Source organism: Procambarus clarkii, chromosome 14 (assembly GCF_040958095.1).
Source record: "Procambarus clarkii isolate CNS0578487 chromosome 14, FALCON_Pclarkii_2.0, whole genome shotgun sequence".
Classification (NCBI taxonomy): Eukaryota; Metazoa; Arthropoda; class Malacostraca; order Decapoda; family Cambaridae; genus Procambarus; species Procambarus clarkii.
The window spans coordinates 4,959,951-4,983,325 of NC_091163.1; the positions used below are offsets into that span (position 1 = coordinate 4,959,951).

General features: G+C 40.1%; 1 protein-coding gene across 1 annotated transcript; it reads right to left on the reverse strand.

Moving 5' to 3' along the window:
- Positions 1-6,780: 6,780 nt before the first annotated feature.
- Positions 6,781-22,422, reverse strand: LOC123772471 (uncharacterized). Its single transcript, XM_045765674.2, has 4 exons — positions 22,264-22,422; positions 18,616-18,699; positions 13,984-14,115; positions 6,781-8,203 (listed from the first exon to the last, which is right to left on the reverse strand). Exons 1-4 carry the CDS (start codon positions 22,405-22,407, stop codon positions 8,174-8,176), a joined length of 390 nt encoding a protein of 129 aa, XP_045621630.1. The 5' UTR covers positions 22,408-22,422; the 3' UTR covers positions 6,781-8,173.
- Positions 22,423-23,375: the final 953 nt, after the last annotated feature.

Below are 23,375 nucleotides of genomic sequence, written 5' to 3' on the forward strand. Positions count from 1 at the left end.
AGCTACAAGAATTTTGCCCCAAGAGTGTAACATTTATATGCTGTGCTTACTATATTAACCTGCAATGTTAAATGGGATTCTTGTATTGTGATTTGTGTATTTGTACTCACTGAATTTGTGCGCCCCTTGAGGGACTTGAAGTAGAAGGGGGGGGGGGTAGAATTTTTTTTTTTTTTTTTTTTTTTTTTTTTTTTTTGAGATATATACAAGAGTTGTTACATTCTTGTACAGCCACTAGTACGCGTAGCGTTTCGGGCAAGTCCTTAATCCTATGGTCCCTGGAATACGATCCCCTGCCGCGAAGAATCGTTTTTTCATCCAAGTACACATTTTACTGTTGCGTTAAACAGAGGCTACAGTTAAGGAATTGCGCCCAGTAAATCCTCCCCGGCCAGGATACGAACCCATGACATAGCGCTCGCGGAACGCCAGGCGAGTGTCTTACCACTACACCACGGAGACTGAAAATAGCCTAAGCTACTTTATCCCTTTGAGATGTATTTTTTCTTGTCTCATTAAACATACTTAAACTTGATTAACCCTTCAGAGTACAAATATAAGATCAAAATTGCCTGTGCCAAAAAATTAATACAATTAAAATTATTTTACATACATTTTACAATTTTGTATTTTTAAAAATACAATTACAATTAAAAAAAAATTACAATTATTATGTATTTTTTCTTCATAGAATGATACATTTGTGCGTAAAAAATAAAGGAAATATATATATATATATATATATATATATATACCTCTTTTCTGCTGTGACGAAGAGTAGACTAAAGCCAGGTTGCAGGTATCTGTGCTAGGCTTGCTCTCTCAGTGGTGTGGAGGAGAGGCTGCATGTGTCCACTTCGGATGCTCACACGTTTCTTCGTTTAATATTAGTTTACACTTTTAATATTAGTTTACACTTTTAATATTAGTTTACACATACACAGTATTTGTGATGAATAGCACGATTTATGTCCACATTTGCACAAAAACTACAAATACTGTATTTTGCTAGCCATAAACGCATGTACAGTCTTTATATGATGTAATAAGTATACTATTTACAATGTTTTAACTTTTATACTTCAGAACTTTATCAACATGTAAGGAAGACAGAGACCCATGTCTTCATCACGAAGCAGTTACGCAAGTACTTACGAACCTGTACATCTTTTCTCGATCTTTGGCGGTTTTGTTTACAATTATTAAACAGTTAATGAGCTCCGAAGCACCAGGAGGCTGTTCATAACAATAACAGCAATTGACTGGGAAGTTTTCATGTTTGTAAACTGTTTAATAAATGTAACCAAAGCCGTTAAAGATTGAGGAAAGATGTACAGGTTCGTAAGTACTTACGTACCTGCTTCGTGAATCTGGCCCCCAGCCAGTTATCTCGTTGTTGCTGCCTTTCAAATGTGCATCAAGACATTAACAATGTGCATTAACTCACCTGTGAGTTATTTCCCCCATCTCGTCCATATTCAGGACTTTTTGTGCCTGGGGTTGACGAAATATAGATAGGTGGCCAGATATCTTGTGGCACCTCTTTACTGGTCACTAGTATTTAAAAGGCTTCCAAAAGCTTCGAGAAAATTCTAGGGCACATTTGAAATGTGAAGTTAACATGACGTTGGCCTATAGGGAGGTAAGGTAATTACCAGGGGAAGGCGCCAAACCATAGGCCTGTGGGAGTTAGCTAACAGGTGTGACATCAATGTCAGCCTGTGTCGTTGGCTGGGAGACTCAATTGATGTCCTGACCTCAAAGTGGTTAGATGGTTTGACGAGCTTCATCTCTCCTGCCTAGACTTGGCTTCAGATTGAATGCGACCTATACGATAGTCCGAAACTGTTTTCATGCAAGAGGTAAAGCTATCATAAGGCTGAGATTAGATAATCTATAATTGATGTGTTACTCCTGCTAGCCTTGCAAGACGCATTGTCTGGGAGCATTAACGTCGTTCTTGAGCCTGGAACACCGCCATGTCCTCCAAGAAGAAATATATTGGCACCGGAGAGGGTGTTCCGTAGTCTCAAAAGATTCGTGGCGTGGGCAGCCTCTGTTGACGACCCCTGCACATTTATTTATTTATTTATTTGTATATATACAAAAAGGTACATTGGGATTGTGAGATTGCATAGCATAGTAATTACATTCTTGTAAAGCCACTAGTACGCGCAGCGTTTCGGGCAGGTCCTTAATCTAAGAAACTTATAAGTAGGTAAATACTTGCAAAATGTATAAAAATGATAACAGTTACATAGCATGAAAAAAATAAATAAAAGATGAGAGAAAAATTGTAGGTATATTAAAGCACATAGGTAGCTCAGAACGATTGCAATGACAACTTGAAAGGTAGTTTAACAAAACTTAGCAAGCACAATAGAGCATATGGCTAGCACATGTTTCTTGAAGTGACACGAACATTTCTGTGAATCTCTCTATGAACATCCCAACGCAAGAGGGACTCCGTGTCTCTGATTTACATGAGAAGTGGACATTATACTGAGTGCCGGCGAATGTTGTCAAGCGCGGGGAGGCTGCAAGGGATTTTGAAAGTAAGTTCTCTTGTTGCACAAGTTTGGAGATTACAGTGAGTTGACCAACACTGGCAATGGTGGATTATGTGCAAGGCAGTACTCAAGAAACTGTCTCATATAGCAGTGCTGGCTGCCAGTTCGCGGTACAAAAGCAGTCAAGGAAAGCATCGTCTTAAGTCGGTTTGACCCCGGGTAAAAACACTTGCAATTAAGAGGACTGTACACACTCACGTAAGGTATTGTATTCGCCTTGTCACTGACTAGTAATTATAGAACCCCCGTGTTCCTGAGAGACCTGGCTGTGTCAGGTAAGCTGGTGTAGGAGGTGGGGGCCAAGAGCTAGATACTCCCCTCGTAACGTCCGTCAGCACACTGAGGTCACACGTCAGCTGACACTGGTTGTTTATTTACTGAGGTCGAGTTGCCAAGTAGCAACACAAAAGGTCATTTTTACCATGGAAGTTTCAGTGACATTTCTTGCTAGTTAATTCTGTTTTTAATGTTTGATTGATTTTAATGCTTGATAACATTAAATAGCAGTACGTAAACAGGATAATGTGAGTCAGCGTTCATTAACAGGCCAGGCAACACCTACAGCAAGGGTAACTACCCTTTTTGAGAGCGAATGCTCTAATTAGCAATAATCTTGCATATTAATTACCTCGTGAGGCCATGAGAAATTTGAGCTGATTATAATTTATTACTGTATTTGTATTTTACAATTTTGTTTACTGAGAAACACCAAATTGCTTTAAAACATTCTTAAAGAAGCCTATTTAGGCAACCAATAACTCTTCAGAATTGTTTTAAACAGCACAGCTTTAGGAATTATTACATGGTATTAATAACTGGTAATTCCCAAGGAGTAAAATTAATGTTTTAGTAACAATAATAATGAACTTTTTAATGAAAAAGGAGTCTTTTCTCTTATTTCCACTGTCAAGTGTCATTTATTTACAAGTGTCAAATATTCCATTTTAAATGATTTTTCACTGTCAATTATTTTCTAAAAAGCTCTGCATGTTCGATTTGGATTGGAACATTTATTATATTATTACTGTTACCAATATTTGCTATTGAGTTATGTATGTATGATTTAATTAATAGTTGGGGGACATTTAATTTCTATTCGATGCTGTACATTTATTTCGGAAAACACGAATATAAAGAGCTATGACATGTTTAGAACCGATAACTATATGTACGGGCAGCATAAAACATCCACTAGACAGTGTGATATTGTAACTGCCAGAATTAGGCTGGGATATCGATATCTATGGCAGGTGGATGCATGCAGGTAATGAATCCCCCTAATGGTGAACATTCCAATTGTAAACTATGTGAACAAGAGCTAGAGCATTGTTGACCAGACCACACACTAGAAGTTGAAGGGACGACGACGTTTCGGTCCGTCCTGGACCATTCTCAATCGACTTGAGAATGGTCCAGGACGGACCGAAACGTCGTCGTCCCTTCGACTTCTAGTGTGTGGTCTGGTCAACATACTTCAGCCACGTTATTGTGACTCATCGCCTGCAGCTAGAACATTTCTATAGGACTGCAATACGAAGTAGCTGTGGATCTAGACATGGGCCTGTTGCAGACATGGGGGACTGCCAAAAGTTTTCTGCATGGGAAACTTGCACAGCTATGACGCAAGAGCAATCAGTAGGAGGGTTGTTGTTGTCTTCAGTAAAGCTGTGGCTTCTTTGTCCCTAATAATGCACCCAGCTGGATTATCTGTTAGCTTTCAGTAAAGTTGGTCTAAGTGCTGGGTCTGCCAGGGGGGGGTACCCTATTTTGGGTTGTATTCCATGTAGTGAGTGTCATTTATCCCTGCTTGTCTGGTAGAATTTCCTTGACCAGGTCTTCTGATGCTGAGGATGAAAATACGAAGGCTGGAATATCTTTTTTGGGTGATAGTGTGGGCACCAAGGCCACCGAGTCTAACTGAAAGAGTGGCTTGTTTCTACTACTACAGTGTACCAATATATATATATATATATATATGTGTGTGTGTGTGTGTGTGTGTCAGTGTATATAATATATTAGGGGTACCACCTCTGGTGCAATTGTAGGGACCCACAGCCTCGATGAAGAAAATAAAGAGTATTCAGAGAAGACCTTGTGGAATCTCACTGAACACTTTAATCTTTTCCTCTCCTACCACCCCCAATATTTTTTGTTACATATATATATATATATATATATATATATATATATATATATATATATATATATATATATATATATATATATATATATATATATATATATATTGTTTTGTTTTATTTAATTTTATTACAATGCTACAGTTTACAGAGAACACACACATATATATAACAAAATAACAATCAGTGTTCAAAGAGCTCGTCCATCTCCTCGGAGGTTGGGTGCGTACCCAGGATACAGCACGCATTTCCCCTCTTAACTGCAACACTGAGGCGCTGGAACAGGAAACAGGCCGCTTGTGAGTCTTTAGTTTTCCCAATGAGTTCCTCGCTGACTGCAGGGTGACTCCATCTGGACGTTTTTGGCTGTTGTCTAGTTTGCACAACTCAGGTTCCCTTTGTGCTGGACACCCAGCTGTAGCCAAACTTCTCTTGATGATGTCACTGACTGCTTCATGTCTGGCAATCTTTCCCTGTGTCTTACGACAGATGAGACCATGGCTGCCATATTGGTCTGCCCGTGCATGGCCGCAAAAACACCGGTGTTCGGTAGAGATAGGGGCGGCAAGGCGCGGGGTAACACCAATACTTAGGGCCCGACGGTCCAGGTGGGTGCCCAAGGCAGAATTAGGGACTGCTAACAGGAAGTCCCCAGCATGGGGGGCTTGCACAGCTAGGAGATGCACTCTGTCCTTCTGAGAAGCTGCCTCCAGCAATGCTTTTGTGATGTTCACTATGGGGCTCTCTGACATATTCCACGTGTTATTAACACTGCTTACGAGGTAGACCTGCCTCCGCTGAGCCTCCAAGCAACTACAGTATTTAAGTTTTGCCTGACCCTTTACTTCTGATACTATCTGGATGCTACGTAGTTTACTTGGTGGTATATTAATGTAGTTTTGAGTTATCATTTGTTTTGAGTAATGGTTATACAGTATACTGTACTTGAGTTTCAGTCCACTATGCCGCTACATATACTGTATATATATTCTCTGAGATATTAATGTATGCCCTGATATATTTTTTGAACATTATATGTACTGTATTATAGATATATAAACTTATGTATTTATATGTATGTCATGAGCTTTCAGTGTTAAGTATTTTAATTGTAATTTCTGAATAGCAAATGCTTAACCCTAGTCACCATTAAAATACCAGGTTATTATTTACAGTACTAATAAATTTATGTAGGCTATACAGTACTGGATGACAGCTTCTCCCCCATATCAACCTACCCTGGCTTTGCGCCCTGGAGAAGCCACTCTAGATCGACAACAAAAAAATCACAAGTCTATAGTCTCCCGAGACTGATGGATGCCTACTACTATACAGTACTATGGAAACACACAGCAACAGGCGGTTACATCCTAGCCATTAGGGTGGCACTGTATTCTAAGTGAGAGCCAACAATAATAACACCATCACACGACTCTTATTTATGCCAATACTGAACTTCTAACTAGGGTATATACAGTGGTGGAGACAGTGGACAATTATGGTAGCTGTATGTGGTTCTGGTGGTATGTAGTAGTTGTTGTATGTGGTAGTAGTTGTTGTATGTGGTGGTGGTATGTGGTAGTAGTTGTTTGTGGTTATGGTGGTATGTGGTAGTTGTTATATATGGTGGTGGTATGTGCTAGTTGTTGTAAATGTTGTATGTGCTTGTGGTGGCAGTAAGTCAGAGATGGTAGAAGAAGGTATTATAAAGCCATTAGTACAGTATCCGACTTATCATATTTATCCATCTTTATGCAACCCGTTATCGTTATAGCACATTGCATTTTGACGTATACTTTACCCAAGGCCAAAAACTGATGTACAAGAAAATGGTAACAGCTTGCAAAAACTGACATACTGTAGTGTTCCATTTTCTGTCCATAGGTCCTCTGGTTTTGTTTGGTTAGGGCACTTTAATGCAAGAGTTTCTTGCAGTTGAGAATTGCTTGTGAAAACGGGTCTCATTTATGATCCTATTTTGAGAATTACTATGCATCAATGAATTAACATTTAACACATTCATAGTCAGACAGAGCTGGGTGTATCAAAAGGATAAAAAATATATATCAGTATTTATATGCAGCTGAACTATTTATTTGAGAAATGTAATTGTGATCCGTTACAGGTTTAAAAAATGGCATGTAGATTTTGTACCTTAGAAGGCTGACTGGGCACATGCACCAATATCTTTGTGAACCAAATATTGCAACTTAGCCTAGTCATGCAGAAAGGGTCAGGGTAAGGGATTCACATTCATTTTGAGCTCTTCCCAAATAAATTCTTACACTTCATGTCAAATGCTATTTTTTGTACAAATCTAACAAAATCTATGTGGTTAGCCTAGTACTACCTCAACTAATCTAAGAGGTACATTAAGAACTACCTCAACTAATCTAAGCGGTACATTAAGAACTACTTCAACTAATCTAAGAGGTACATTAAGAACTACCTCAACTAATCTAAGAGGTACATTAAGAACTACCTCAACTAAACTACAACAACAATACCTCACACACAAAAACCTCTAACATTAATTGCCTTTTTTTATTAAGCAGACAAGAACAGTTAATAATAGACTAGTTAATTAGATTCACTCATTTGTATAACAAATTTTGTAATTTTGGGTAATTACAAATGCCCAACCCTAACCCATTCAATGCTACACAAAACAAAAATAAAATAAAAATGAGTCTCCACGAACTATCGCATTAAAGTGTTATATATATGCCAGATAATACCCTCTAGGCAGAGGTTTCGCATTTTGTATAACAAGACCTCTATACAGTATTGATAAATCAAACTCTTGCATTTCTCACATTTGCTACATTTGTCACGTAAACCTCAGATCAGTCACAATGCTAACATATTAAAAGTGCTTCTACACTTAACAATATGGTATATGGTTATAGGTTAGGAGAAAATAAACATGAAAGATTACATTAAACATCAACTTATATAATCCACATCTCAAGAAATTATATATTCATTAATATTTGAGAGGAAACTCAACCTAAACTTATAGCAGCCATGTGAAATAAATTAATGCACCAGCAGAAATGTATGCAGATATACTGTACACAATATTATAAGCAAAAAATGGGGTTTTCATATCAGTAATTTGATTAGTTCACATAAACCTAATTTTGTGATACAACTTCAGAAAACTGGCAACACTGAACAATTATGCAACTTTGATAATCGTCTCTGAATAAAGGGACAATACTGACAGTAAATACTGTACAAAGATCAGAAGCGAAAAACCTTGCTTTGTCACAAGACCCGTTTAGAATCCCTCTGGGATGTTTTTTCCCAACGTTGAATACTGTATTCACACCACTGTCACGTTCCCGATATTGCACAACTATCTATCTTGTCTATGTATGTCAAAGTCCCTTCAGTTGTTCTCTGGTTCCCCCCCCGTCTTAACTTAGGGCAGGTACTCGTGAATAAAAGCGTCTTCAGCAGCTACTTTTCAAGGATGTGACGAAAATGACCCTGAAACAATAAATAAAAAATCAGTTAACAAATTACGAGATTATGCCATGATAAAATTTAGTGTTATACAATAAAGCAAAGTATATAAGATGCAGTACTGTACACAGTTCAATATTGGATAAAAAATCCAGACTTGTGTATTTGTGAAATTTATGTACAGAATTTACACCAAGTCTGTCGCACTCTCCTGAGTGCGTTATCAAGGTCTGAGTGTGTGACTAGGACAAGACTTACATCTCGTTGTCTAACGTCTCAATGTTGATTAAACGATGAGATGTAAGTCTCGTCCTAGTCACACACTCAGACCTTGACAAAACACTAAGGAGAGTGCGAAAGACTTGGTGTAAATTCATTACATAAATTTCACAAATATACAAGTGTAACTTTTTATCCAACGTTATTATGTCTGTGAGAAGACACTACCATTACCAGTTCAATATTAATACTGTATATAAAAACAATAGAGGAAACTATAAAAGTATACAGAGCACCACTTGGTTTCCGAACTTTAGTTATCCGAAACTTCCAGTTTCCCGATTGGGGTTGGGGAGTCATGCTACCCGAACAAAGTTCGGGTAGGAAGGGGTCCGCCAAGCGTCACGCCGGCTTGTGGTGGTGGGTGGGAGATGGTCCAGGGTGCCCACTGTGACTTCACAGATTCACGGCCTATTATTCCTATTACAGTATTTTGAATTGCCATAAGGCTGGAATGTTCATTCTGTGCTTTTGTTTTACATATCTGCACAATCAAGAAACATCTGTGCACCATGTTGGCTCCAAATGGACACATTGCGTCAGTGATGGCTGACTGGTGGGTGGATGGAGCTTAGGTGGGAGGCAGTATGAGAGGGGGGGGAGAATCAGTGAGAGAGGGGGATAATTAGTCAGAAAGGGAGGGAGAGAGAGATGCTAGGATGGAGGGGGAGGTAGGGAGAGATGTTAGGAGGTAGGGAGAGATGCTAAGAGGGAGGGGGAGGTAGGGAGAGATGTTAGGAGGTAGGGAGAGATGCTAAGAGGGAGGGGGAGGTAGGGAGAGATGTTAGGAGGTAGGGAGAGATGCTAAGAGGGAGGGGGAGGTAGGGAGAGATGCTAAGAGGGAGGGGGAGGTAGGGAGAGATGTTAGGAGGTAGGGAGAGATGCTAAGAGGGAGGGGGAGGTAGGGAGAGATGTTAGGAGGTAGGGAGAGATGCTAGGATGGAGGGGGAGGTAGGGAGAGATGTTAGGAGGTAGGGAGAGATGCTAAGAGGGAGGGGGAGGTAGGGAGAGATGCTAAGAGGGAGGGGGAGGTAGGGAGAGATACTAAGAGGGAGGGGGAGGTAGGGAGAGATGCTAAGAGGGAGGGGGAGGTAGGGAGAGATGTTAGGAGGTAGGGAGAGATGCTAAGAGGGAGGGGGAGGTAGGGAGAGATGTTAGGAGGTAGGGAGAGATGCTAAGAGGGAGGGGGAGGTAGGGAGAGATGTTAGGAGGTAGGGAGAGATGCTAAGAGGGAGGGGGAGGTAGGGAGAGATGCTAAGAGGGAGGGGGAGGTAGGGAGAGATGCTAGGAGGTAGGCAGGAAGGGACGGAAGTAGTGAGAATTAGGGAGGGAAAGGCAAGCTGGCAGGCACAGGCTGGCAGGCACAGGCTGGCAGGCACAGGCAGACAGGCACAGGCAGACAGGCAGGCAGGCAGGCTGGGAAGGAGGCAGGCAGGCAGGCTCGGGTAAGGAAGCGGTCAGCCAAGCGTCGTGCCGGCCCGTGGTGGGTGGGTGGGGGGGGTGGGTGATGGTTTAGTTTGCTCACTGACCGTGTCGGGCGCCGCCGCCTACCCTGTGACGTCACAGACTCACGGCCTATTGTTCCCATTGTTTGAATTTGTCACGAGACTGGAGTGTTCATTCCGTGACTTTGTTTTACATATCAGCACAATCAAGGAACATCCGTGCACCATGTCGGCTCCAAATGCACGCATTGTGTCAGTGAAAGCATCTACAAGCGGGTTACGTAAAAGAAAGAGGTCAGTGATGACATTTGAAAAGAAAGTTGAAATAATTAAGAAGGTGGAAAGCGGTGTCCCGAGAAGTGTCGTGTGCGCTGAGTATGGCATTAGTAAAAGTACTGTTTTTGATCTTCTTAAGGCTAAACCTATCATTTTTGACTATTTCTCTAGAAGTGAAAGTGATAAAGCAATACGAAATAGAAAGGTAGTAAGTAAAGCAAAAGTGGAGAGTGTTGATAACGCAGTGTGGGAGTGGTACAGACAGAGACGTGAGGTGACGAAGAAGCCAGTGGCAGGCTGGCTCCTCGTGGAAAAGGCGCGTGAATTTCACCAAGCAATGAAAATTACTCAAAAGTGTGTATACAGTGATGGTTGGCTCAGAAGTTTTAAAACCCGTCATGGCATTAGGTTTATTAAAGTGCATGGTGAAAGACAATCTGCTGATATTGTTGGTGCTGATGAGTATGTGAGTAAATTTGCGGAGATGGTGCAGGAACAAAATTTATCTCCAGAGCAAATTTATAATGCTGATGAGACAGGTTTGTACTGGCGTATGCTTCCCACAGAAACGATGGCTCATAGTGGTGAGGACGATCCTTCAGGTGGTTATAAACAGAACAAACAGAGAATTTCTTTGTTGTGCTGTGCAAATGCAGCTGGCACGCACAAATTAAAGTTACTTGTGATTGGAATTAGTAAAAACCCCAGGGCTTTAAAGTCAGCCAGGTGCCTCCCTGTGATTTATAAGGACCAGCCAAGTGCGTGGATGTCTCGAGTAATATTTGTCGAGTGGTTTAATAAGAACTTTGTACCCGAGGTGAAGGAGCACCTGAAAAGTGTTGGTCTCCCGCAAAACAGCAAAGTTGTGCTGCTGCTAGATAACAGTTCAACGCATCCACGAGGTGATGAGCTTATAAATGGCAATATTATTGGAACGTTCTTGCCACCCAATACAACCTCAGTGATCCAACCCATGGATCAAGGAATAATTAAGAACCTTAAACACCACTACAAGAGGATGTTTGCCAGACGTCTTAACAATCAGCTTGGAACACTTAAGGACTTTTATAAAGTCTTCACAATAAAGTCAGCTATCTGGACTATTGCTAGTGCGTGGGATGAGGTAAAGCAGACAACACTAAGAAATGGTTGGAAAAAACTTTGGCCCGCGTCAAGTCTGTTTCCTGAGGAAGATGACGAGGCAGATTTTGAAGGATTTGCGGTGAAGAAAGTTAGCGAGAAGAAAAAATTAAGAGAGGAACTCCTAGCCTATGTCAAGGGGATTAAGTCCCCTGAGATTAGAGCAGAACTGGTGACTGAAACAATCGAAGATGACATAGATAGATGGATAGATTTTGATGAAGCAGCCCCAAACAATCGAAACATGACTAATGATGAAATTATAGAATTAGTATGTACAGCAAAAAAGCCAGACGAGTGCAGTGAAGAAGATGGAGAGGAAGAGGAAGAGGAAGAGGATGAAGAAACGTTAAAGGAAAAATTTGATATGGAAAAAGTTCAGCAAAATTTTGAATACATTCTGGGATTTATGGACACGAGTTACAGCGAGTTTGAAACTAAGGACATGATGAGTCTGTACAATATGTATATGAAGTTTTTAAAAACAAGAGCCAAGGGAATGAAACAAATGTCAATTACAGAGTCTTTTGCAATGGCTTCCAAGAAAGCTCGCATTGCATCACCTGCACCTGACTCATCGCATGTTGACCCAGTCAATCCAACACCATCAACATCCACCACCACCTCTTCCATGTAAATAACTATGCTTCATCAACATCGATCATCAACATAAGAGGATCAGGACTTCAATTATTGGTGAGTACAAACAAAATACGGTCACGCATTTACGCTATGAACCTGTCGATTTTTTCCCTTAGATTTTTTTCACATTATTTTTTTTATTTTTTCCTCCATTTCTCGTATACGAACTTACATGTTAACCGACGGGTCTCGTCCCCAAGGGGTTCGGAAACCAAGTGGTGCTCTGTATTACATAGTAATCTGTTTCATAAATCAACAGCAGTTTCCAAACCAGTATTTACCCAGATCTTTACGAATCAAAACCTATTCAATTTTTTTTCCATTATCAAGTGTTTTTATTTTGTGTGTGTGTGTGTGTGTGTGTGTGTGTGTGTGTGTGTGTGTGTGTGTGTGTGTATATATTTAGCACCTATTAAAACAATTAATTCCTTTGGTATACACAGGGGGTATTAATGTGTGAGCCCTGTGCACAGGGCTCACATCCACTTCCTCACAGGCCATCTTGGAACAAATCGTGGGTACCCCTTCTGGGAGTGAGGACATCAGTACTCGGATAGCAATTATGAATAGCACATAATTCTCCAATTGACTTTCTCCAATTGAATTGTTGTCAATTTCTGCATTGTGTCACTCTTGTTTAGTACATACCAAATAGTTCAGGTACAAAAATTATGGTTCTTCCATTTTCCAAATGTACAATTTTTTTCTTACAGTAATATTGCAAGCACTGCAGAGTCCACTGTCTCATAGTACTTGCAAATGCTAGTTGGTGCACATAGTGATTGCAATGCCACAGATTATGATTCTTGGCCCGACACTGCAAGCATCTCTTTCTAAATATCCAGGGGACACACACACAGGTACAGTATATTAATTAACACTTTAGACCGGGCATGACGCAGCATTGCGTCATCCGTTTACTGTCGGTAATCTCAGGGATGACGCAGCATTGCGTCATCCACTAAAATAATTGCCAAAAATCAGGTTTTTATCCGATTTTGGGGGGACTGTTTCGTAACTGTCAGCAGGCCGAATGCAATCTGTGACTACAATACAAACATGAAAGGTGTTGATCACTTTGACCAAATGATCAAATATTATCACTTCATAAGGAAAACTCACAAATGGACGAAGAAAATGACCATCTATTTTGTGCAAATGGCTATCTACAATGCTTATGTGATGTACAACTACTACACAAAAAATACTAAACTATAATACTACATATACTAAAATACTAAATACTAAACATTTGTGGGTAGGAATTGGGAGTGTAGTTGGAAGGCATCTGGGCGCTCACTTGCGGTTAACGCGTGGCCCGTCTTCAAATCGTCGGCGGGTGGAGCGTGACCAGGTTTTTTATTTTATATGCTAATGTTCCTCTAGAGAATCCTACTGCGAACCTATTGATACCAAAATGAAAGACCTAGGACAAAAATTTAGGTGACCAGAGTGAAAAGAGTGAACACATTTTATCGCTTTTGCGCGCTCCAGGGTAACTCGTTCGCACTTTCTCTGTTTGCTGCGGGTAATTAGCCGGGCTTTTGGAGTTTATATGCATTTAGTGCTGTAGAGAATTCTGTTGCGAACACAATGATACCAAATTTAATCTCGTAGGACGAGAATTAAGGTGACAAAGTTGAAGAGAGTATACACTTTTCAGAATTAACACGCGCTCCCGTGAAACTCTGGGACCCAAATCGCACAGTTGAGGGGTGGCGGGCGGGGCACGCCAAAGTGTTAAAGGGCTAAGGGACATCCAACAATGTCGCCACCTCAAAGAAGCCCTCAATTATAGCAAGACATCAAAATATATGGATTGATCAAATAGTTCTCTGAACTGTACCAGAATATCTTTCTAGAATGTAACATATTATAAATTTAATCAATAACTGTAAATAAATAGTTATCAAAAGAAGGTATTAAACTAGGAAGACTATGTAATTAAATGTAAATCCTCATTATCACATTAAAAAAAAAATAATGACTTCAAATGAGAATCAATAAAATCCATAAACGCACCGGCTCTCCTTGAAGACAACGGTGACAATAGGTGCGATTAACCTGCATGGCATGGATGTTAGGCGACACCCCATCAATAGGGTCACAGTTCACCGGATACATAATGGCATGATTATTGCGTCGGCTTAACATCTGCAATAAACGCAAGGCATTAATATATGTAGATAAGACGAAGCATGTTTATTAATAATAACGTACCACCACATTTTTCTACTGGAAAACATACAAGAAATTATGGAGTAACTACCAAAACAATTAAACAGTAAATTGAAGAGGGGTTAGAGGATGTGATGTGGCCAGACATGCTCCTCATTTTCTTACTAAGGCCCTAGAAGGAAAGTGATGGGCTCGGGACTTTTTTGTCAAAATGGGGGAGTGTTACTGACGGCCTGAGGAAGCAACTGTGAACCCCATGTATGTGCAAGACTTTTACATCTTAGGTAGTTCCCTACTACTTCATACGATGGGCTGCACAGTGTGAGCATATTTAGGTACACCATCATATGATGTGAAGCCGAAGGGTTAATTTTATAACATTCAGTTTTTGCATGATTTTGAGCATGGTTTTTATAAAACATTTTATCTTTTGACAGACAAATTTAAGGGGTCAGTTTAGTTGAGTTCCAAACACTATTCTTGTTAATTTCTGAACATGTGACCTCCCTTATCCTGAGGGCTGTAGAGCAGCATCTTTGGGACTTTGCTGTAGAAACTTTATCATTCTCAAACTGTTTGCTTTTCTTCTCTAAGGTATTCATTCCTTGCCCCTCTGGTAATTATTCTATATATTAACACTTAAACATTTTCCACCATTACACTCATGGTTAATCATCATCAGTTAATCATATATTTTTCAGTGTCCTCCCTATGGAAAGAAAGAAACTTTGTCAAGTGCTTCCCAACATTTCTGTGTGTGATAGAAATTCTTCTAATGCCTCATATTTCCCCTTTAGAATGCCAGCCTTCTAACCCCTGGATTGTTTTCCTGAACCAATATTTCCTACTTCCACCAGATACTCAAATGCTAAGAAAGTTTCTGACTCCTGCTAACAGGAGTAAAAATCATCTGCTTCTGTACCCAAGTGTAGAAAAAAATGAAATACTGTACAGTATTGGATGAAATTTGACCTAAACTCATGTCGAACATACCTTGAGATGTTAAATTGAGATGATTTCGGGGCTTTAGTGTCCCCGCGGCCCGGTCCTCAACCAGGCCTCCACCCCCAGGAAGCAGCCCGTGACAGCTGACTAACACCCAGGTACCTATTTTACTGCTAGGTAACAGGGGCATAGGGTGAAAGAAACTCTGCCCATTGTTTCTCACCGGCGCCCGGGATCGAACCCGGGACCACAGGATCACAAGTCCAGCGTGCTGTCCGCTCGGCCGACCGGCTCCCTTTGCACATCAATATCAGACCATAAGAGTCAGTGGTTCCCAAGAAATAAGTCACTGATCCTGGGTGTCCAGATGCCACCCTGTCATCATGTTCAGCAATATCAGATTATAACACCCAAGAAATTAGCCTCTTAACAGGTATCTAAGACACTTTGGGAACCAGGTACATTATGTTATTCGAGGAGTGTTGCCCAATAACATTGCAATGGAGGGAGGCATAACATAATCATAATATATATGGTTATACTAGCATAATTCCTTTACAAACAGGTGGCATGTTTTGGTCTGTATACACAAGCACTCGAGTATGACCCATAATTTTTAACATTTTTGTATCTTTGTTAATACCTTGGCGAATACTGCAGGTACAGCTTCCACTCTGGCATCATTTTATAGAACGTCTCTTCCCCTTTATATTCATAACATGTGTTGTCCAAAAACTGAATATATAAGAACTTATGAATAAAGGAAACTGCAGAAGGCTTATTATAACAAAGTACAAAGCAACTCCTATTTATATTGACCCAAACTCGTTCATGCACAGTATACTGCATGTCTATCCTACATTTTGAGACAAGTGATTATTATGAGACCTGGTAATTTGTTCCATAGAATCCGATACCGTACTTTGGTATCGGATTCTATCGGGAACCAATCGTATTGGTGTAAGCCTTTCCATTGGGAACTTTCAGCGCCGTGGAGAGGAGGGACCTGCTGCCTGGGTAACAGCTTCTCCCCCAAATCAACCTACCCTGGCTTTGCACCCTGGTGAGGCCACTCCAGACCAGGCCGACACCAGAGCGCAACTCCATAGTCTCCTGAGACTGATGGATGCCTACTACTACTACTTTGGTTGACTCACTTCTCACCTTTACATTCTTTTAAACCCCTGGCAAAGACATCATCTGGTTCCCAAATCCACTCCCATACCTCTACAGTATCATCTAACAGTTTACACCCAACCACAGATTCCAATAAATTGGCAAAAGCAATAAATTGGCATAAATAACAAAAGAATTGACAAAAACAACGAATGGATTGGCAAAAATAATAATGAATTGGCAAAAGCCCACCAATGGAAAACCAATAACCATATTTAAGCCAACCACGCAACCCGCCCTCTTAAAAATAACGTCACTTTTGGCTCGTATGCGCGCTATGGCCAAATTTGGACGTAATTTGAAATAAAATCGACTCACAAAAGTGACGTACTGTTCTGTTTTGTTTGAGTCGTCCGGCTTACGCGGTAAGGTTAAGAGAGGAAGCTTTCAATTAAGGTTTTTCATAATGTTTTGAAACTTTATGAGAATTTCCTGCCCACCTAACCTATCAGAGGACCCTTAACCCTTAAACTGCGCATGGCGTATATATACGCCCTGAGTAACATGTCCCATGGTGCGCATGGCGTATATATACGCCATAGGGTGCCAGGCCTGATTCAAATGGCCCGCGGCTACACGGGGTTCACAGTAGCTTCCTCAGGGCTCTTGTAAACAGATGCCATTTAAAAAAAAAATCGTGGGCAATATTCTCAGGTGTGAGAGGCACAGTACTGTTGGAGCAACCAAGGCCGGCGCACGCAGCATGAGCGAACAGCATTGCTGTTCAGCTTGTGACCACAGCATCGCTGAAAAATGTCAAAATAAATATATAATTGTTATTATTTAGCGATGACAATATTACAGATGACCCATGACTATGATATAAATAACCAGGGTTGTGATAATAGCAGGATTGTTGTAATAATTTGCGCTGTGGGAGGAGTGATGCTGAGAGATGGAGGGAGACAGCATCGTTTACTGACTGTGTGGCTAGTTGTTATTGTTTGCATTCACCATACCAGGTCAGTGGTTCTCTATGGTGAACACAAATGTAGATACTTATATATAATGTGTGTATTAGTGTAATAACAGCAAAAGGATTATGCTGGGAAGAGCCATATGGGTGACGGAGGTGACGTCGTCTGCACGATTTGTCTAGCTGTTTAGAGGGTGGCCACTATGCTCTTTGGGCGCACTACAAGCTTAGGTGTACAGTTACGGTGCATAAAACATGTAGATATTTATATATAATATGTGTATATAGGGTAATAACACTGCAAAAGGTATTGTTGGGGGAGAAAGTTTAGTGCGTGTGACCTTGAAAGAGTGAGGGAGCCGCCAGCCGCCATCTGTGTATAGCGACGACTCTTAGTGCCTGAACTAACTATATCAGCTTAGCTGTACAGTTGTGGTGAACAAAATATATACATACTTATATATAACATCTGTATATAGTGTAATAACACCACAAATGGTATTGTTGGGGGAGAAAGTTTAGTGCGTGTGTTGAGGGAGTGGCAGCGAGTGGCTGGCTGGTGTGTGGCGGTAACTCTTCGTTGCTTTTCGACTCTCAATACCAACTTAGTGGTTCGTTATGGTGACCAAAACATGCAGATACTTATATATAACCTGTGTATAGAGTGTAATAGCAGCAAAACTATTTGTTTATTGTTTTATAAACATAATAATTGAATCACTAATATGCACATCATACTTTTGAGTATAGCGATTATTCACCACTTTTATTATATAAATATATTACAATACACACTATTGAATAATATTACTGCAAAAAAACTAAGAAAAAATCAATCGGAGACATTGAAACGATTAGGTAATAATATCTTTGTGGCAACTCCCATCTGTCAGCGCGGGTGACGCTGACCGGGTCTGACGACCGCTCTGTCAACGCCCACTTTTTGCCAGACTTCCTCGGTCAATTGCGCCCAAAATATGTCACCTACGATTTTTTTTTATTTTTTCCGTGCTCGGGACACAAATTAACATGTTTAGAAGACGAAAAAAAAAATTTTGAATTTTTTTTTTCTTGTGCACAGGGGTGTAAATGTCCCAAGGACCCCTGAGCAGTCAGTGTAAGGGTTAATTTACTGTTGTTGAAAAAAAAAAAAAAAAAAATCTTTTTCAAATTACGTCCATTTTCGGCCATACGGGCAAACGGCCAAAAGCAACGTTAAAATTTTTTTAAGAGGACAGGTTGAACCACGAATGTCAATAATTTTCTTAAGAGCTCAGTACTGTAACTAGTGACTTTACCATAACCTCAGCGAGTTCAAATACAACAGCCAAGGAAACACAATATAAATACTGTATAGCACGCTATTTTTATTTAAAACATTAATTTAAACATTAATTAACTTATGTTAACAAGAAAACACAACATAAAATTGCACCCACCTGAGTGGCAACGCGACCTTGTTGCACTCGTGCTTGTAGAACATCGATATCAATCATTACCCTTGGTTGCACCAATGGTCTTTTCTGTAAAACATAAAAACTTTAATGTGCAACTGATTACTAGATTAGAATATGTTTTGGTTAACTTTCATACAACTTGAGAATCAAACTAGGCTGCACTTAACCAATTACAGCTCAACAGTAATAATACCTTTGCCTGCTTTGAAATTACTATACATATTGTAAATAGCAAATGTATGATTACATATACAGTATGTTCCTGTTTTAGGGCACTATCAGTATAATATTTACAACCACTTTAATATGTCCTCCAATAATGAACTACTGTATGAATCATATATATCATCCTAGACTAATCAGTGGACAGATTATAGCACAGTTCTCTATACAATATACTGTACGAGCTTGCTTACCCAAAGCCTGCCGATCCCAATACAGTACTATTTGGGTTATCTTACTTTGCGATGATTTCGGGGTTCAACATCCCCGCAGACTGGTCCCCAACCAGGCCTCCTGGTAAATTCATTATCCCCGACAATGGTCATGGGAAACCTCCCTGACCATTATCTGATGAAAATTGCGACCGGATATTTTTCTGGCAAAACTTCGTCATATCCAAATAGCCATTCAAATAACCAGAGATTTTGCTCAATACCAAAGACAGGCATTGGGCCATTCCATTAATCCCATGCAGCACTGGCTCAGGGCTGGAGATATGGAAGGTGTTGGGGTGGCTGGTTTTGGAGTAGAGGGTGCCGGGAAAGATAGGGAAGAGTTGGAAAGGACTGTCTGGGGAATGAGGGGACTATGATCTGTGTTGTATAGAATAACCAAAGAACTATGTTAAAACAATTCATTGCAGTAAAAAGTAAAGAAACATCTAATATGCAGGCGATGAATCACAATAACGTGGCTAAAGTATGTTGACCAGACCAGTATGTTGACCAAAACGTCGTCATCCCTTCACCTTCTAGTGTGTGGTCTGGTCAACAAACATCTATTATTAAAACAAATACAAATTTCTTAAAAACTATATGTACAGACTGTAACTTCCTGCTAAACTTTAGGGATTTGTTTTCCACCTGGCGGCCTACATCACTGTCTGCCCCAGGTAGACTCGGCCAGGTCACATGCTCTCTACCTTAATGTTATACCACAGTGGCGGCCTACATCACTGTCTGCCCCAGGTAGACTCGGCCAGGTCACATGCTCTCTACCTTAATGTTATACCACAGTGCCATGCCATTAGTGAAACATTTTCTTAATAACATTTTTGTTTTCATAGTAACTTTGATAATTTTTTGCCAAGACTGTGTCTGGTAGCAGTAGCAAGTAAAGACAGCCTAGCCTAATGATACTTTCAGATTTAACCAATAGAAAATAAACTTTGTCAAAATGTTTGTGTACAATTTGACCATACACCCACAGTGGCACCTCCAAAATTTAGATTAAGTCATTCCATACCCAAACCAGACTTGCAAATAATCTAGATATTTTGCCTTAATTGGTTACTTAGCACCATGAGTTGAAAGTCTTTGTAAATCAAGTAACCAAAAGACAAGTCTGCCCTCAGTCCAGGATTTGGGTAGAATTCTTGAGATTGATGCAAAGAATATTAAATAAATAGCAAATGACAGAACAGCAATACCTATATATTTAGATGGAAATGGTAGTAAAATGCAGTTATGCTGTATATGAATTACCATACAATTGTCTTTAACTACTGTACTGCGCCACATTATAATATGACACCCCCGTTGTGCACCAAACAAAAATGATTTTGTCTTCTTATATTGTTAAAATGCGGTCTCTGATCAACTAAAATAAAATATTGTATGTGACATACTTTGGTTTTGATGGAGCTAAAAATTTGAGCAATTTATGGGTGCTGAGTACTCACATAGGTGTACTCACCTAGTTGTGCTTGCAGGGGTTGAGCTCTGGCTCTTTGGTCCTGCCTCTCAACTGTCAATCAACTAAAGAGTGAGTAGGCTCGGACACGCTCGACCACGCTAACCGTGGGGCAGCAGTTGCCGCGAATATAATTTTTTAGCATTATTTCAATGAATCTTTATTCATTTCTTCTCTGTTTTTTTGCTGTAATATTATTCAAGTGTGTAATTTGTGGAATTTATATACAGTGGTTCAATGTGTGGAACATCGCTATGCTCAAAATTATGTAGCTCATATATGGTGACACGTATACAGTACTGTACTGTATTATATTCTAAGATCAATCAATCGAGTACTGTACTGTATTATATTCTAAGATCAATCAATCGATGTTTTTGCCACACCCCCGCTCTTGTGCCAGGTAATTCCACTACAGGCTCACCATAGCCCATGCTACTTGGAACTTTTGTTCCGAGTAGCTGAATCTAAAACAACAACAACAGTGTGTGTGTTTGCTGTTATTATACTATATACACATGTTATATATAACTATTCACATTTTTGTGCATCATAATGAGCCACAAAGATCACGTGTTGAGTTTTTATAAACAGAACAAAAACCCAGGGTCAGCCTAGGGGCCGACCGCAAGTATTGCAGGGGCAACACTCGCTGCCAAATACATTTTGACATAATTATTTCAGTGTCTATGAATGGTTTTAAATCTAGTTTTTTGCAGTAATATTATTCAATAGTGTGTAATTTATATAGTTAAATGTGTAGAACATCGCTATTCTAAAAAATATGGGGTTCATATATATACACATAAATTATATTCTTAGATCAACCAAACAGTGTTCTTGGTGTTATTATTATGATATATACATAAGTTATATATTACCATAACATTTATATGCACCATAACAAACTAATATGCAGTTTTCTGCTACATTTTATACCATACTGAACCTAACCTATCCCAGCCTGGGCTAATCTTACCTTGCCTAGCTTAGCCTACCCTAACTTAGCTTAGCCTAACAAAAACACAAATTTTGGTTTATAATGCGCATGAGACGGGCGAGAGCAGTTTTAAGTCTGTGACAATTTTTGGATATTACGGACCTAACCAAGCTCAATATAAGGATATAGTTTTCAAATTTAGCAAATAAACGATGTTCAAAACACCTTCGCAGGATTTAATGGGACCCGGGGCCTCACACTCAGCAGACACTGGTCACTTTGCCTCAAAACCATTCATTCTATGGATAATAAAACCTACCATACCTACATATCATAACCCAACCTAATGTAAATATACCCAGCCTAGCCTAACAACACATAGTTTAAACAAGAATGACATTGTTGTAAGGCGGAGTGAACGACACGAGGGGCCCGGACCTGGCTCCAAGGGGCCCAGCTGACCTTGGTCCACCACGCGGCACACTGCCAAAAGAATATATATACCACCACCCACAGGTCTCCAAACACCGAACATGAAATACTTGACACTGTTTTCACGGTGCGAGAACGCGTTTGCGTGCGGAAACGAGGCGTAAAAGCAGGTGTAGCGACAGGTGTTCTTTGTGTGGTTAGGAAGACACGCGGCGGCTCCTGGCCGTCGCCTTCCTGCTGGCTATGGCTGACCCACTCCCTCTTACACCCACCAAATATGAGAGAGACACTCCTAGCTCGCCCTGGCTCGCGAGCTCAGGGTGTGGAGGGCGCTCAGCGCTTACCGCTCGCCGGTCCTCGCAGTCAAATTCACATTTTCTCTTGTGTGAGGCTGAGGTAGAGAAGCACGCGGCGTCGTCCAGCTTCATGTTGATGCCGGGTTCAAAACAAACACTCGCGGTCAACAATATTTCTCGCTCTGTTATCATTCCGTCTAAACCATCTTTTACACTATATTTCTGTCTCACAAAAAATTATTGACTGGCTTTTTACTTCAAACAAATTTTATCAACTTACTTTTAATTCTGTTGTTGTTGTTAGAAAATTTACAAATATGTATTTGTAAACACTTTATGTTTCTCTCTTGAAAATTAGGCTTTAAGCCGATGGCCGAAGATGGCAATATTCAGGGGAATAAAAATCCTCATTTCCCCCCTTGTAAAAATTCCTTTATATAACCACATGCTTCCCGACATTATGTTACACACCTGCGAACAACCTGTACACCTCTTGAGAACTCTTGAAAGATTCATAAGGTCCATTATACTCTAGCAGAACACCCCCCCGTAGTGTAACGCAACTTTAATGTGTACCCAACATGTACTGAGGGCAGCCATGGCCGCCTTCCGTACCGGGGGGGCCTCGGTACTAAATTTAGTGGAATCCACTAAACTAGTAATTACTTTACTAGTATCCACTAAGTGGATACTTAGTCATTGGGTACGGAAGACGAAGCGCCCACATATATTTTTTTACCATTTCGGACCCAAAATTTGTACATTTCGTATATAATAATCGTTTATATATATATATATATCATTGGTCGATATTAAAACCACAATATAATGTTTTTAACAACTATAATCTTCTGCCTAACAGGCATATGGTTATTAAATGAAGTTGAGTGATGTGATGGACATAATTCGGGTTTCTTAAGAACTGTTAACACAACACAAACATGATCGAACGCACAAAACACTAGATCGTAGCCAGTGTTTGGGTAAACTCCCATCACATTTATTATGTGATAGTTATATTTGTATATAATAATAATTATTAAAGGTAAACGCCTAACATGTAATATTAATCAATAAAAACAAAGTCAGAAGCCACACGTATGTCTCCACATGTCTTATGTGATAATTTTGGGCGTTATTGTATTTGTGCGCTAGCTGGC